The sequence below is a fragment of the Pisolithus orientalis genome (assembly GCF_024613125.1).
Source record: "Pisolithus orientalis strain OTSU chromosome Unknown F5J12scaffold_33, whole genome shotgun sequence".
NCBI classification, from domain to species: domain Eukaryota; kingdom Fungi; phylum Basidiomycota; class Agaricomycetes; order Boletales; family Pisolithaceae; genus Pisolithus; species Pisolithus orientalis.
In genome coordinates this window covers 142,984-159,752 of record NW_026260814.1, presented here as the reverse complement: position 1 = coordinate 159,752, position 16,769 = coordinate 142,984, and the positions used below count along the sequence as shown (strand labels likewise).

The window sequence follows — 16,769 nt, the reverse complement described above, 5'->3', positions numbered from 1 at the left end:
TTCATGCTCTTGCATCTTCATGGTCTCCCTTTGTCCAGTACCTGTTTCAATTAGTAGCTTCTGTTCTCACATTGTATGAAATTCACCTTGTGCCTCATTCACCAATTCCCCTCACTGACAGTCAACTGTTGGTCTCTTGTGAGGCATGACTTTTGATTCCCCCTCCACTCTCAGCAACATCAACCTGAAATCTCCTCTTCCACACTCAGCAACTTCAAGTCTGCCCCTTCCCTGCCCCACCCATGTCCCCCAATGCATTCAAAATTCCCAATGGTGCTTTGACTCCTGTTGATGTGCCTGAGACTGCTGAAGCAGTTACAGACATGTTCAGTGACTTGTATAGCTTGGTGGTATGTCTTCTGTTCCACTTGTGTACTAGTCTGTCAATATTGACTCACCACTAGAAAATTTCTCCCAACAGTTCACCCCCTGAACAGGCTGCTCCTGCTGCAGTCACTACACCCTCCACCATAGACCCTGCTTTACTCTCCCTCAATGCTTATCCCCTTCCTGATATCCCAGCTGACAATGTTCCCATCACTGAAATGACTGGGCATGATGCAGACATCAACTTCCACTTGATTCTGACTTTCCACAACACCCTACAAGCCATCATCCACATGCTGGACCATTTCCTTGCTGAACAAGTTATGTCCAAGAAGGTCCTTGGAAAACAGAAGAGGGGGGACCAGGGAAGGGAAGAGGAACTGAATTGTGGTTTCTTCACCTTTGAGGCTTCAACAGCATTGTAGACCTATATATATATATCCCTTTGCTCTGTAGTTTCAACACTTCATTGATCAGAGCATATCTCTATCATCATACATAAAAGGAATGAGATTGTTGTCCACTCTGGCAGCCTGCTGTCCAGCATCCAGTAGATCGAGTTTCATGTGGTGGGCATAACAAGTAGTGAAACAGATTGCATGATATTCCCCCAATGTCCCTGCATCAGTGCATGTACTACTTACCACTTTGCTCCACAGCAGGGGGGGAAAGAGTTGGGTATGCATCTGATGTGATCTGTTCCAGAATGGTTGCTAACAGTGTTAATCATGATTTACTATTTCTCAACACTGGCTTCAATCTGTTGCTGAAGTACCTTTGATCTGCTACTGAGTGTGTTGCAAGCCTTCAGGTTCCTTGCTAGGATGGTTGATGGCTTGCAAAGGACAAGATGGTGATGGGTCAGAACAGACATCTGCAATGTGCTCAAAATTCTCTGGTTGGAAGGCCACTAGAGATGGTAAGTAACCTACATCACCTGTGTCCATAGGAACATATCACTATCAAGCTGCTCAACAACAAAAAATTCATCATCATGTTTGGTGTCAGGTGCTAGAATGGCCCCTCAGATGATTGAGCGCAATGGTATGAAGATGGATGCAGCCCATGGAACTGTCTTGACATGTTTGAGCCTGAGATTGCAATCAATAGTGTGAGCCAGTCTGATCCTTGTTGTGAAGGGTTGTGCCAAGATAAATTCCATGTTTCCTATGTCTGGATTGACACAGGAAAACATGCAGACAAGATGAACAAAGGTGGTTTCTGTCTCAGTGTATTGAATAAGTGCACAGTCATAGGGGGGCACACCAAAAAATGATGGGTTGCAGCAGAGATGATCTGTGCACTGGTTCCAGGTGACAGTTGACTTGTAGTTGACCAGCAGATAACAGTATTCTTTAACCTTAGCACAAGCACAGTTTCAACTAGATGAATGCATAATGAGAGTGTAGATACATACTGTGAAGTCAGTGGGGAGGGAGATCCATGACTTGACTTGATATCCATATGCCAGAAGGATCATTGAGGAACTCACAGAACCTTTGATGGAACTGATGGAACACCATATCTGGCTGACCATTTTCCTCCAAGTCTTTCAGGATTTGGGTTGTGATGGCATGTGCACCAAGCTTAATATGATCAAGTGAGGTATTCTCACTGACTGCATCAGCTTCTGGATCTGATTCCCCAGAGACAGATTCCTTGAGGTAATCAACATGCAATCTGAGAAGCTTTGTAGCAAGAGCTTGATGATCTACCCACAAGACCTAACATGTATTTTAAAGTGACTGTGAGTAGGAATGTTGGCACACACAGTTGTCATACCTGAGCAGGAATATCTCTACCATTCAAACAGTGTTCATATTCATCTTGGATTAGCTTATGCATACTTTCATTGGGCCAAGTGCTATAGTTGCATGCAGCACCATTGACATGCTTCCAAAGGTGGACTTTCAGGAAACTCCAGTCAGTTTGCAGACCTTCAATGTTGGACTTCATGATGCATTTGATGTAGTCCTGAAAATGACACATTACAACAAGTTGGCATGAGCACAAAGTATATAACTACCTTCAGTGTCTGGACAAATGTCAATATCTTGTTGTTGATCATGTTAATCATATGTTTGGTCTGGACATCTGAGCCAACAAGGCTATCAAGCTGTAGGTAGCTTCAGATGACTTGGAGGAGGTACCCTTCAGGGGTTATACTCTTCTTCAAAACATTGATCACTGCATAGAAGATTTTCTAGGGAAACAGTTCGTTGACAGCTGTCTGGTATTGGACACATGCACCTTGGAGATATTGGCCAGCTTGATACCATCTGAAAAAGTGATGTGAATAACTTGGTTGAAGTGTGTGAGGTTTTGCCAGTGAGGAAAAATTGCAACACTGTCATTGTTAAAGGTGAGAAGTGACAATGTTCACAGTGATTGATTGTCAAACAGTGACTCACTACTTCTTGACATTGGCTTTGATCTGTTGCCCAAGTGCCTTTACAATCACCTTTAGGTCCCCAAAGACATGCTTGCCCCAAAAACCATGCCCATAATGCAGTCTGTCAAAGCTGCAGGTGAGGTGGAGATCAGAGAACCCAGTCATCCAGAACATGCTCTGCATCCCATTAAATATTAGTTCATTGATGGTGATTTGTCAGTGGAAACTTAATTCTATTGGTCATAAACCTAACCACTTCAGCAATTCATTGCCTTCAGCTCAATTTGTTGCATGAACACATAATGCATTGATGCCCTGGGCATGCATATGAGGCTCAAAAGTCCTGGAGAGGTCATGGAGTAGCTCTGACAGTACAAGACATACAGGGCAAGGGTGTTTGCCACTGCAACCATGAGTGAGTGCCATTGAGTTAGTACTGCCAGTCTGAGCCAGAAGAAGAAAGTATATTACATCTCTTCAAAATTGGCAGACAGTATCATAAGACTCAGAAAGAGCCAATGGGTAATGTTGTCATGCAAAGATGTATGTGCATACCCAGTCTTTGAGTACTGCTCAATCTCCAGTAACTTTTTAAAAGATTTGTGCCAAATGACATGCTTGAGGGTTGTGTAGCCTAGCTTTCCCTCTTCTTCAGCATCTTTGGGGACCTGAAATGTTCTTAGTCTATATGAATATCTAAACAGTGGATGTCATTAACAATAGGCAGGCAAACAACAATGGTACTCCCACCAACAACATTGCTATTCTGAATCTCAACTGGTAAGTTTGCATAGTGCACAACAATGGGGTAACAATGGGGTAACCCTTGGTAGTGCTGAAAGATGATAGGTTGGATTTGTCAGCATAAAGGATCAGGTGAAACAGCACAGCATTCTTGATATCTGGTAGACTCAACTAGCACAAATACAACATGTTATGTACAGGTAATGAATGACATATTGACCAGGCACATACTTGAACATCCCACCAATGATCTCTGGTCCAGGGCTCATCATAAAAACATTCATACTCAATGCCATTGTGCCTGTAGAGTCACTGTGTGTCCCAAGTGAGGTATGGACTGAGGAATGGATTTTCTAAGATATTGAGTGCCCACTCCCACAGTGGGTGAATATGTGCTTTGAACATACATTCTTCCTTTTTGTATGGTACCTTAACTTTGACCCTGGAGAACTATTTAGAGAAGTAGGACAGATGGTGACAAATGGATATTTGGAAATCTTACTGGAGTGAGTTCCATTGCAGCTGCATCACACACTTTGCAAAGTTTGGCATCATTCTTGAGCATGACTTGGATGGCTCCCTGTGTGACATGAGCAAAGAGATCCAGCAGGGCATTGACCTGTTGCTAATTGAGCAGTGAAGTGAGTGCAATTTCCACAAACTCAAAGTCACCCAATGTGTGAAATGGGGACCAAGGTGTCTTGTCAACCAGGGATGCAGATTTCTCACTGTGAACATGGCACTCTTTGTAAGACTGATAAATCAGTGGTTGATTGCTTCTTGGATGAAATTGGATCTTGAATTCAGGAAGTTTTGCCACATTAGAACTTGTGGAAGTTGGCATCAACATGTCTGAGGGAATTATGAGCACTGTGAGAACATGCACCAAAGTGAATATGTACCTGAGGCATGGAGCATGTTGCTTGTCTCATTGTAATCTTGTCCCATAGTCACCTTGACTGCAGCTGCAGCTTATCTGAGACTAGGACCACAACATAAATGAAAGTCAGACTCACTGGGTTCATCAACAGAAAAATATCCTGTATCCATACAGTGAGCTTCGGGCGCTCGAGGCTGCAATTTGAGTACTGATGCTCTTGCAGCTTGATGGTGGGCAGCTGAGTTGATAATTGAAGCCAGAAACCATTAGATTGAGTCTGCCTGTGCTATGCACCAATTCATGCACCTCGTTGTTTCTCTTCATACTGATGTTCAAAGCTACATGCTCCTTCTCATCTTCTTTGCACTTCCTGCAACTCACCTCATGCTGCTTGAAACTGGTTTTCTGAAATTTCCTGTTACAGTGTGGGCATTGATGGAAAATGGCATGATTCCATTCAGCATTTTGATGGGTTGAAGCCAAACAGGTGGTATGGGAGGGAGCCATGAGAGAAGATATATTGTAGCTGGCTGAGTTTGTCAGACATGCTGCAAATGCTGTGTTTGGCTGATGTAAGACAATGTCATGTCATATCAGTCATTATCAAATCATTATCACTCAGTAACTTGGGCAACTCCTGTCCAATGAAACTTCTTCCCTTGGCACTTCCCCCAAGCTGTTGACATGTCATTACCAGACCATTTTAATGACCCTAATAAGGAAACTTGTGAGCATTGTCAGCTGGCAGCATTATCAGGCACCTCCAAAATTTGCAACACATTTTCATATCTTCCTCCTGCAATGGTAAATACATGTGTTTATGTTTTTCCATCATCCCCTGTAAGCATGCACCTGTGATCTACCTGGACTCCACATCTAAATGTCCTCAGGCTCCTGAATTTTGTCTGCAGTGCAGACTATACTCAACCTCCCATGACAGGCCCCAGCAGGTCATGATGCTGATGCACTGCACTGGCACATCTTGAGCTTTGCTTTGCTTCCCATTTGTGGAGACCTTGCTTCAAGATGCAGTGCTCCAGCCCTATATTCATAACTGTCAAGTGACTGTGCATGAAGGGAGAAGTACTTACCATTACTGCATGTTCTTCAAATGACACTGCCATCTCCAGGAAAATGCCATCCTGAGTAAGGCTGATGATCCATTTTGTGGTGATGTTGTTGTGATGAGACTGGGGACTCATACTCATTCCATTGTAAACATGCATGCAAGGGATGCTGCAATTGCTGACTACATCATATCATGGTCAGTGAAACAGGTTGATATTTTATCAGTTACTGAAACTTATGCAGGGTTGTTGAATGCATAAACCACCACAGATCCAAGCCTCCATGCTTCATTAGCCTTGTGAAGTCTTTGCATTGCTATACCCATTATAACTTGTGGTCATCTCATTCCTGTACATTGTAGATATCATATTATGATCTACACAATGCATGAGCACAGAATGTCTACTGTTCCCCTTACCTTGATGTCATAGACTGGACAGGAAAAAAAAAGGATAGGAAAAAAAAAGGGCAGTCTCAATTGTTGAGCAACACACTACGACAGTGGATGGGTATGGTAACCATGATAATGCACTAATAGCCTCCTCACTTCTGTTCATATGCTGAGAGTCCTGCCAGAGGGGATGCAAATGTGATTAGCTTACTAATTCCATTGCAGACCTGGTCTCCTGCTTAGTCTTCCCTGCTGCCATCACTTCAGGTAACCATTTTTCATAAGCATTTAGGCTGAATAGTTTCTCCAAACCATCCAGCCTAATAGCCTCCCAGACCAAGGTCTGCCCAGGGACATCTGGTCATGTCCCAGGGCTATGCAGATTTTTAGGCCCTGGGACAGATGGGATTTCCTCCCACATAGCCATCCATTCAAATGCAATTATTTGGGATGTCCCAAGACTGCCTTGGGTGGCATGGGGTCCCTACTCCTGAAAGTGCAGCTTATATTAGCATTGAAATAGCTGCAGAAATCCTAGCCCCCTTGCTCCTCTGACAGGTTTAATCCACAAAGTATCCTTCAACCTATACATCCCCTCCCATCCCACCATGCATAGTAGTATACAATAGTACTTTTCATGTACATCTTTGCAATGTTGATTCTGCTGTATTGGGACATCTCACTAGTTGCCAGGGGGATGACCCAATGTAGCCTTGGAGGCTGTTGTGGGACATCCCACTGGTTGGCAATGGGGAGGGTGGGATGTCCCAAGTAGCCTCATAGGCTGCTGTGGGACATCCAAAGTCCCCTTATGAAAGTCAGTGGGATGTCCCATCCCAGCCTCAGGGGGCTATGATGGCACATCCTCCTAAGTTACCTTTGCATACCAGCACAATGCCCCATGACAACCTCAGAGGCTCATCTGGGACATTCTGCCCTCTGCAGATGGTCTTGCAAAGGTGACCAACACCATGTTCTATGTGGGGGACTTTGAGATATTGGCTTGTCACACAAGTGTTCAAAAACCATTGACTTCTTCCTTCATACAGTACAAATTGCTTGAAGTATAGACACAAATTGATTGAATTTATTATTGCAATTTTCATGGCAAATGTGGAGGCCCAGGTGGGTCATCCCCCTGGCAACTAGTGAGATGTCCCAATACAGCAGAATCAACATTGCAAAGATGTACATGAAAAGTACTATTGTATACTACTATGCATGGTGGGATGGGAGGGGATGTATAGGTTGAAGGATACTTTGTGGATTAAACCTGTCAGAGGAGCAAGGGGGCTAGGATTTCTGCAGCTATTTCAATGCTAATATAAGCTGCACTTTCAGGAGTAGGGACCCCTGCCACCCAAGGCAGTCTTGGGACATCCCAAATAATTGCATTTGAATGGATGGCTATGTGGGAGGAAATCCCATCTGTCCCAGGGCCTAAAAATCTGCATAGCCCTGGGACATGACCAGATGTCCCTGGGCAGACCTTGGTCTGGGAGGCTATTAGGCTGGATGGTTTGGAGAAACTATTCAGCCTAAATGCTTATGAAAAATGGTTACCTGAAGTGCTGCCATCTCTACCTCTTGGCACCTTGCACAACTAGATGTATATTTCAGGTGCATCATTATCATGTCACTGACAGGCCAGGCATGGGCATAGTTATCAAGGTCTGGGAACACAGCCACAGCCTAAGGATATGTCAGTGATCCTATCTCCTGGCTTCAATCAAGACTTACCTTGTTGCATACAAGTCTGAGAAGTGTTGGGTTTTGCACAGATGCACACTTGGTGATGTCCAGGTGTTCATTGATGGGGTGGAAAATGTGTTTCTACTCTCACACATTTCAGATGGGACACTCAGGAGTATAAGTTGGACATACCTTGAACTTCACATATATTTTATGGTTCCAATCAAGAGCAATTTCAAGTGTGTACTCTCCATGTCCAGGATGTCCAGGCTCCCCAATAGGCTTGGGAATCTTTGACTCATCTGAGAGCACACTTAATGTGAGATCACTGTCAGAGGACTCAACAGACTTGGCAGCCAAGTCCTCTTCTGAGGATGGTAGAGTAGATGATGCTCATTGGATGACAGGTCTCTTTGAATATGGGGAAGCTCTGTGTTTAGTTGACTTGGGCTTTTGTGTGAGATGGAACTCTGGGGCAGGTGTAGACCTACAGGAGTTGGGCAATTCTTCAGACTTGATGACCTGCCTTGTGTCCAAACCAGCTGGAGCAAGAACTTCATCAGCAAGCAGTGTCATATGGCAGCATGGACTTCCAAATAACTCAATTTGATCTGTTAGCATGGAGGGTAAAGGTGGAGGAACAGTGGAATCATGACCAAAGAAAGGTGATACTGGCTTGGCTGTGGTAGGCATTTCTGCTTAGCTTGAGCAATGAGATGCTTGATGGAGATTTATGATCCTGGAATGCAGAGAGGTGTTGTGGCATTTCGAAGTGCAAAACAAAACAAGAGCTGTGATAACACAGCACATGGTGATTGGTAACTATGACAGCAGTACAACAGCAGTACACAATTATGCAATTATACAATAGCATCAATTATTGAGCTGGGCTTGACACCATGGTACCACACCACAATAGTGGTATTGTCCAACAGGGTTGTGAGGGACCAGGGTGGCCCTTTTTTGGGTTCCCTAGCACATACTTTTGTCTGCTATTTATGTGCAATGAAAGCAGGTGACAAAATCACCAGAAGTTCAAACCATGCACACATTGCAATCACTATTCTCCCCTTCACCTTCCTTAAAGCAGCATTACCAAAAAGTCACTTCTTTTATTTAAGAGCACAGGATCTGTGCATGTGCTTGCCATATCCATCAATGGACAAGTTCTTGCTGCTGGCAGTAGGTTTGTACCATGGACTGAGACTCATACTAATGATGTCTAGGTACTGAGGGAGTTAAGCTCTGGAACCTCAAAACTCAGAAGGAGCTGACTTTGGTGACCCACTTGGAGTCCCATGGCATTATAAGTTGTGCTATTTGGATGAAAGTGAAGCAAGCACCTGCTGAAACTCTGTGCTATGGCACTGGTATGGGATACCTCATATTCATGAGATCCAACACTCTTGATGTAAGACACTTCTCTTGATGCAAAAACTCATCTAATCTGAGATATGTAGAAGCACTTTCAGGAGATTTGTGCCAGGCAGTTAGGCTCAGGATCTGAAATTACCTGTGTTGCATGGGATATGTATGTTGACCACTGATTCAACCTGCCATGTTGCCATCAGAACCCAAGATGATATTGTTCAGGTTCTTTCACTGAGTATGAGCTCACAGCTTCAGCTGGTGTTTGCAGTTCATCTTGATAGTGCTGTTCCAAAGTCTATTGCCTTTGGCAAGAATGGAAGCATCTATGTCTTGGCTTGTGTGATGGAAATGTGTAAGTGCTTTGTCCTGTGTTGGAGTGTGACTCATGAGGTCTGTAGTGTCAAGATGGATGGAAATGATGGAAAAGTGATTGCTGAACATCACTGTCAATCAGTAATGTAGAACCAACCATATCCAATTTATGCCCTGCTCATATTTCAATAGCAGATCTGCTGCTGTCCATTTGAAAAAGGGGCTATTCATGATCAACAATGCAATGAATGGGTTTACTATGTATCATCTGGATGGTGCACAGTCCATCAGAACATTCCTGACTGACCTGCCACCTAGTTTAGCCATTCCAAAACAAGTGGGATTTGGAGAAGAGGCCAGAGTTGTTATTGGGGGTAGTAATAGTGGATGTGTATACATATTTGACAGGAAAACAGGTCAGTCATTGAAACACTCCATCACACCAATAGTACTCTCACACAAACCATTGTGGTCAGTCATCTCTCAACATTATTTTAAAAGCCTTTACTAAATATGTGCAGGTGCAAGATATCAGTGGATGTTGCATTATTGTGTGCACTTCACTAGCTGCCAGTCACAAGAATATGTCAATTAGTGTATGGGATCACATGTATAACTCATGGAAAGCTCCTGTCTCCAAGCCTTGGACAATTATACCAATGTTACAGGGCCTGACTGGCATTATCATTGTGTGGGCCCTAATCATGCTAGGAGGATGCCTCCCAATTGCACATACTAGCATGAGTATGCTACCATACATAAGATATTACATCTTGATTCTCAGGAACAGATTGAGCTGGGCATGTGGATGATGGACCATCTGTTTGTCCTGTGCTGGCCAAATGTATTTACCATTGACCTATCCTGCCTCTTCCATGTCAAACCCACATATGCAGTTCCTTACAGTGGGGAGGGTGACACCTAGACATGCTTTGGGACATTGCACAGCAAATCAATGAGGTCAAGCAAATTATTGGGGATGTACAAGCCAGACACAGTGCAACTGGGACTGCCAGCATGAGTGGGAGTGATGGAGTCATCACTGGGATCCAGAGGAGGCTTGAACATTGGAAGGAGGACTATGCTGGAGAAACAGTGATCTACTAAATGTAGGTTGTCATGTTATATACCCTGATACCAAAATTTCATCTATTGATGACCACTGTAACAGTGGGGCTTCACTCTGAATGAAGGGTTGAAATCAGATGCCTGACAATGATCCTAGGTTGGCTTCATGTCATGTGGACCATTGAAATCTGAGCAAGCCATTGTTGAATGTTTGAATTAAGTAGTATAATAAAAAATCACCAGTACTAGGAAAGCTGCTATGGAGAGGAGTAGGTCTCTGACTACTGCTTCTGTAGCTGACAGGGATGCAAAGCTCACCCTAGCTCTGGTTTGCCTGGTTGGAAAATTCAGACACCTTGTCTCAGGCACCTAGGACACAACAGAACCCATTTCAACATCAGGAAACCTTTTCAGGTGTCTGCCAGTGCAATTGACAGTCTACAGAACTCAAGTAGGGTACATAGGTACATATACCAAAGCCATCCAGGCTACAGGTTGTCACACCTCACAGATCATCAGCATCAATATTACCAGGACCATCACTGTCATCATGACAACATTGACCACTGTCATCTCCATCTTCATGGCCATCATTGTTGTTGCACAGTCAGTACCATATCAAAAGTTCAAAATCTGTCATTGTGGCTGCCTATAGTGATCACTGCACTGTCCAGGAGTTGTGAGCACTTACCCCATCTTGACATGTCCATATCATGGTCATCCTAGCCCACACCAAGTTATTGTTGTCATCTCTGCCCCACTGTGACTTGCTCCCTTGGCATTTCTGTGAGAGTGTATTGCTACCAAATGTAAATGTAATCATGAAATTACCTCTGTGCACTCTGGAACTACTCAATGTACTTGTCTATTCAAGATGGATCTTGAGAAAGATGTTCTTACATGAGCAAATGCAAATGCAGTTGCACCATCCACAAGGGGTTAATTTTGGGGCATGAGAACAGAATGGTGAATGTTGGGTTTCTTGCCATGGTGCCCTGAAATCAAATCTAGGGAGTGCAAAACTGAAGGAATTAGGGCCTAGCTGTTCTGGTTTGCAAGATATTTCAATTCTGAGATGCATGCTGCAAGACAAGGAAGTGGCAGCAATTTCCAGGTTTTTCTCTCATGGCAAACCTTTCCCAAAACAGCTGTAATACAAGTGTTCAAAATGACTTCACTACCCATCTCTCTCTGCCAGATTGTCTAAGTGAGAATGGTGACCCTGTGGCACACCAAGGTTGAGTGATGCAGTTTGAATTAGGATATGGACAATGGTATAAACCCAAAAACTGTCACCATTGTCATCTGATGACTGTGAGTGTTTAGGGTCATAGTAGGAATCTCTGTCACTTTCCATTCTCTACCACCAGTCATGACAGCACTGGGTCCTTCCTGAATGCTGGCATAATGCTCCTTGAGCTCTCTCCTCCTCTCCAATTGTGCCTGATCTGTTCCATACTCATCACACACTTGACCACCACTTTTGCCATGACCAAATTGTCATCCTTCTGCATATCCAAGGCCAAGATCATAGCAGATAATGTGTTCATTGAGTTTGGTATTGCTGATATACTTCATGAATGTCAGGTAGGGGTAAGCAGATACCACCACCACCCTCTGGACTGGTATACTTACAACTCATATACTTGCTCTTCAGATGTACAGAAGCCCAAGCTTCCAATCTGAGAGCCATTGAATGACAAAGGGTAGTGTGTAGTGTCATGTGTATAATGTTGATGATTTTGAAAGAAAATCATACTGTCTCCCTTACATCAGCCACCACTATGTCCACCACCTATGCCAACATGCTGAGTTTTCAAGGGGGTTATTGGGGCTGGTTTATGCTACTGACTCATCTCTCCATGCAAAATGGTACCTGTCACACATCACATCCATCCTGCTTGATTACTGTGCCAAAACTCATTCAAACTAGAGGTAAGACAGGGCCCAGATTGGCATTTGGCATTTCTTGAGGCCATGAAACTCCACTGGAGGTGGAGGATATCTGTGCATGGGGCACCACTGACAGAGGTTGCATGCCTTTCGTGTGGGTCTGCAATGATATTGGCAGGCTGTTCTGGATCGAGGGCAGGGGAACACTAGCAGACATTTGTTGGGATGTCACAAGTGGTGAGGTGCCACTGGTGTACATGTGTTGGGCATTTTGCTGCTCTTCACAACTGACAGGTTGAGGAACACCTATTCAGTAGGGAGTGATATGTTGGTGATGCCCAGTGAAGTTGCCCACTCTACTTCCTGCTCACTGTTTTCATGTTGTTGCAATTGTTGCAATCTCTAGTGCATGGTTGGCAATGAAATGCTTAATGTAGCTGAAATGCTACCAGATCAATTAAGTCCTAAGACATATCCTACTTGCTGATTTCACAGCCAATGATCCATCACTAGGCTCCAAAATATTAATTGTCAACTGTTTGCCACAATTATCACAATCTTTGTTGTAACTTGTTCCATTTTGGGGTAATAGCCTTGTTCCATCATAGATTCATGACACAGCACCAATACACACAAAGATGTGTGTGTTGTACAGTGATTCCCACTCTTATCCTTGTTCAAAAGTCACTGCCCTGCCACAATATGAGTTGCAAAAGCTGGTATTTCATTGCCATGCTCACATCCTTTTCACCTCAAAGCCCCAAGATTACATTGTACCTCATCCTCAAACATTTGGAGATATCCACTTAGTGTTGATACCACCAGATTGGAGGGATGCCTGCCTCCCACCCTACTCTCAAACAATGTTTTTGCAAAGAATGCATCAAGAAAGGTGACACAGACAGCCATGGGAAAGCAAGAGGTGTTCTTATGGAGGCTTATTTTATGCCAGCACACATGAAGTGAGTTCATGAAGAACATGCCACCCAGTACTCACCACCTATCCAACAGAGCACCATAGATGCTATAGACTCTGTTGCTGGGCACCTCTTTGCACTTACCATTACTGATGATGGTCTGGACCCTGGTGCCACTGTCAGTAAACTGTGGCACTCCCACACTGATTTTCAGGCCATGGGCCCAAGCAGCAGCATGATAAGCAACCTGCCCAAGGCAATCCCTTTAGAGGATCTTACCAGTAGTCTGAGTCACATTACCCTTCATTCTCCTGGGCCTTCCATCACATTCCCCCCCAAAGACACCCTTGAGAGAGAATGGCTCTCACCTGACTTGCCTGTTACTTCCACTACCCCCACTGTATCTCATCATTGCAAGTCATCAAGGAATGGCCATGATCATTGTGCCATCAGAGCTCTTCAGATCCTTAGCAACATTGAATCTCAAATCCATTGCTGTCAGCAGCTCCTCCTTGATTCATCAGACCTCAGCTCTCTTGATGTCCAGCATGAACTTGTTGTTCTATGCAAAGCAATTGATTGGGTTACTCATTCCATGGAGTTGATGGCTACATGCAAAAAGGCTTTATCTGCATTGTTGGATGAGGTCCAATCCCAGGCAAATGAACAGGTACCTACAACTTTGCCTTGAGATCTGGTTGAGATTGACACAGGCAAGTATCTGGATGTTGTGATTTTTACCATTGCTGATGTTTGATTGTACAGGGAAGCAGTACTCACCACCAATCAAGCAAATGGATGTGATCACCCAAGTTGCACTATTGCTAGGAGTCATGTGCAGTATAATCTTTGGCATTGGCACTCTGCATGCTAACTTTATTATGAATGGACTCTCCCTCTTGCTATACCTTGCCTTTCAGAAGCTGGATGGGACACTGAGTCATTCGCATGGGACTGTGCTGAAGCAAATACCATCAACCACCAGTGGCATCTTGTCCAGGTTCCACCTTGCAGCCAAGACAGTGATGTATGCTGTCTGCAGCTGCCATTGCCTCTATGCTCCCACCTTTTCACTCAGATTGGATGTCCCCACTTATCCTTCCTTCTGCACTCATTTCCCTTCACCAGAGAAGCAATGTGGTGAGCCATTACTCAATACACAAGCTGAGGGGAATCCTTACCTGAAGAGGGTGTTTGTCTACCATGACTTCAAAGACTACCTCATAACACTACTGTTTTGATCAGATACTGAGGCAGCAATGGACTCTGCATGTGATAATTTACATGCCTCATCCTTGCCACCATGCTTTGTGAAGAACCCATTTGAAGCCCAGTTCCTTCAAGAGTTCCATGCACCTGTGCCTGGGAAGTGCTTCATTGATCATGGAGATGAAGGTTGATATGCATTTGTGCTTCACATGGATTTCTTCAACCCTGGAGGTATGAGTGTACAGGGACCAAGTGTGTCATCTGGGATCATTCCAATGGCATGTCTCAATCTGCCTTTGGATGTGAGGTAAAAGCCAGAAAATCTGTATCTTGCTAGCATTATTCCAGGCTCCAAATAGCCATCACTTGAAAATCTTAATCATTACATATGACCACTGATGAACAACCTAGTTGCTGCTTGGGATTCTGGTATTTGTTTTTTGAGAATGGTGAATCATCCTGGCAGACAAGTTACATGCTGAGGGGAGAGGGATCTCCCTACACTAGGAGTGTGTATATAGTGTCAATAGGCAGTCTACTAAGCATCTTTAGGCATTGCAACAAAACAAACACAAATGCAACCCCTCTCGAGTGACTTTGACACTCTCTAGGCTCTAGGTCACCTGATACTACATCCTCCTCCATCAACTCACTTCCCCTGTTGTCACATCACCTCTCAACACTCCCCCTAGCTGTTGCAATGAAGGTCCAATGCTTCTGACAGGTTTCCTGTTGCCTGTACTCACTCACTTGTGCTCTTCAGGTCTGCATTGTTGGTAATGTATGTACCATACTGTCACTCTCATTACCTTCTTGTTCACCTCCATTCAGATCACTTTCGCTTCATTTACATTAGTCTATCTTTTGATTGCCAACAGTATTTGTCACAAATTTGTTCAGTACCATTATGATGCTGGCAACCTTGAATGACATGTCATTGCATTATAATGTACATTACAATACCATTCTGATGGAATCTAATAGAACAACTGTACCTTACCTATCATTTCAACAAGCCACATGACATTGTGATAATCTTTGATAATCAGAAGGTATTGTAAGGATAGTCCTAATGACTCTGTGTCTATAATATATGTAAGTGAAGTGGCATTCCAAGCTGATCATTATCCCTTCACCATCATGCACTGCTGTCCTTGCCCTTCAAGGTGTGTATCACTTCAATCTGTTGCAGAACCCACTAACTTCCCACTATTACTTGCTATTAACCCAACATAATTGACAGACTACTGCTACCATGGGGCCATCTCAAAGGGCCCACTCAAAGTACAAATATTCTGAAAAGACTCTAGCAGGTCAGATATGTGAATATTGCAACAAGACATTCAAGCCACATGGCTTCAAGAGGCATGAAGCAAGCTGCAGGAAACAAACCAAAGCTGAGCAAGAATGCAAGTGATATGGCCAAGTTTTGGAGCAGTTTGAAAAAGGTGAGCATCATTCTACATCACCTGTCCTAAGTACCACTTCCCAACAGCCATGCCTGAGTCAGCACAATGCCACACAAGGGAGAAAATGGGGAACCCAACATGTTACATTCCCCTTCCAGTTTTGTCACTGTTCCCCATGGCAACAAGGCTGGCCCATCTATATACTCATTTGATGATGAAAGTAAGGCTCCCTTCCCCTTCTTCTGCCAAATACACAACTGGCTTAGGAAATCCCATTGTTGATGCCCCACTGCATGAGTTTGTGGAACACAAATACCCTGCCAGTGCACATGAGAATGAACCTCTCAGAAGTCCAGGTGCAATCCTCAATTTAGTTTTTTCTATTTGATGATTACAAGTATGGCCCCCTAGCACTATTGGATGCTATGATGGGCACAAGGTCATTGACTACTCAATCCTAGCCATTGCACCCCTGGCTATCACAGCAAGCAATAGAACTCAAAACTGAGTTTCATCCACACAGCAACCAGCCTCTGCTTTGTCAAAGTTTTGATGAGTTCTGAAGGTGCTTGATGGTGTTTGTTCCTCCAATGGACAACACTCCCTACTGACCATTCTGTGGTGTTGGCAACTTTGAGTTTATGGAGATTGCCCTGGAAGCAAGCCTAAATCAGAAGCAAGTTGACACTTTGTTAGATCTCATTGGCCATGTTGCAAAAGGGGCCACTCAGGTGACTCTCAAGAATGACATCAAGTTTCACAAAGCTTGTGATGCTGCAGCAGCAGAGCTCACACTGGTATGTTAGTACCATGTTCAGATTACTAACTTTGCTGTAACTTCTCCATCATACTTACAGTTCTCTAAACATACAGTTGTCATGGCATATAAGAAGGAAGTGTGGACATACAAGGTACATACATGACCCATCTGGGAATGGGCACTTGACATTTTGGCTCTGCACTTTGTTTGGGATGCACAATGTTTGTTCAAGCATGATGGACAGAATTGAGCACACTGCAAACAGTTTGGGAAGTGACAGGAGAGGAATGGGCCACTCCTATTATATGGGTGGCCTGGACAGCATTTTCAGTTCTG

At 44.0% G+C, this 16,769-nt stretch overlaps 5 protein-coding genes across 5 annotated transcripts; 3 read left to right on the top strand and 2 right to left on the bottom strand.

Annotated features, from left to right (window-relative positions):
• Nucleotides 1–242: 242 nt before the first annotated feature.
• Nucleotides 243–752, top strand: F5J12DRAFT_895779 (uncharacterized protein; the record flags this gene model as incomplete). Its single annotated transcript, XM_051747873.1, has 2 exons — nucleotides 243–350; nucleotides 405–752. 2 exons carry the CDS (start codon nucleotides 243–245, stop codon nucleotides 750–752), a joined length of 456 nt encoding a protein of 151 aa, XP_051597008.1.
• Nucleotides 753–1,351: 599 nt separating this feature from the next.
• On the bottom strand, nucleotides 1,352–6,061 carry F5J12DRAFT_785111 (uncharacterized protein; the record flags this gene model as incomplete). The annotated part of the gene is made up of 21 exons (XM_051743173.1): nucleotides 1,352–1,500; nucleotides 1,594–1,687; nucleotides 1,745–1,779; nucleotides 1,820–2,051; nucleotides 2,110–2,301; nucleotides 2,354–2,435; nucleotides 2,478–2,530; nucleotides 2,578–2,674; nucleotides 2,739–2,849; nucleotides 3,104–3,163; nucleotides 3,275–3,403; nucleotides 3,695–3,764; nucleotides 3,871–3,913; nucleotides 3,999–4,088; nucleotides 4,480–4,629; nucleotides 4,725–4,910; nucleotides 5,435–5,592; nucleotides 5,743–5,759; nucleotides 5,830–5,843; nucleotides 5,906–5,980; nucleotides 6,014–6,061. The coding sequence occupies 21 exons, from the start codon at nucleotides 6,059–6,061 to the stop codon at nucleotides 1,352–1,354; spliced, it is 2,085 nt and encodes a 694-aa protein (XP_051597007.1).
• A 1,181-nt stretch (nucleotides 6,062–7,242) lies between these two features.
• Nucleotides 7,243–8,187, bottom strand: F5J12DRAFT_895777 (uncharacterized protein; the record flags this gene model as incomplete). Its single annotated transcript, XM_051747872.1, has 5 exons — nucleotides 7,243–7,305; nucleotides 7,366–7,494; nucleotides 7,543–7,635; nucleotides 7,687–7,796; nucleotides 7,986–8,187. The coding sequence occupies 5 exons, from the start codon at nucleotides 8,185–8,187 to the stop codon at nucleotides 7,243–7,245; spliced, it is 597 nt and encodes a 198-aa protein (XP_051597006.1).
• Nucleotides 8,188–8,652: 465 nt separating this feature from the next.
• Nucleotides 8,653–9,295, top strand: F5J12DRAFT_785109 (uncharacterized protein; the record flags this gene model as incomplete). The annotated part of the gene is made up of 5 exons (XM_051743172.1): nucleotides 8,653–8,680; nucleotides 8,721–8,905; nucleotides 8,955–9,025; nucleotides 9,066–9,217; nucleotides 9,264–9,295. 5 exons carry the CDS (start codon nucleotides 8,653–8,655, stop codon nucleotides 9,293–9,295), a joined length of 468 nt encoding a protein of 155 aa, XP_051597005.1.
• Nucleotides 9,296–16,314: 7,019 nt separating this feature from the next.
• F5J12DRAFT_895776 (uncharacterized protein) lies at nucleotides 16,315–16,596 on the top strand (the record flags this gene model as incomplete). The annotated part of the gene is made up of 2 exons (XM_051747871.1): nucleotides 16,315–16,470; nucleotides 16,531–16,596. The coding sequence occupies 2 exons, from the start codon at nucleotides 16,315–16,317 to the stop codon at nucleotides 16,594–16,596; spliced, it is 222 nt and encodes a 73-aa protein (XP_051597004.1).
• Nucleotides 16,597–16,769: the final 173 nt, after the last annotated feature.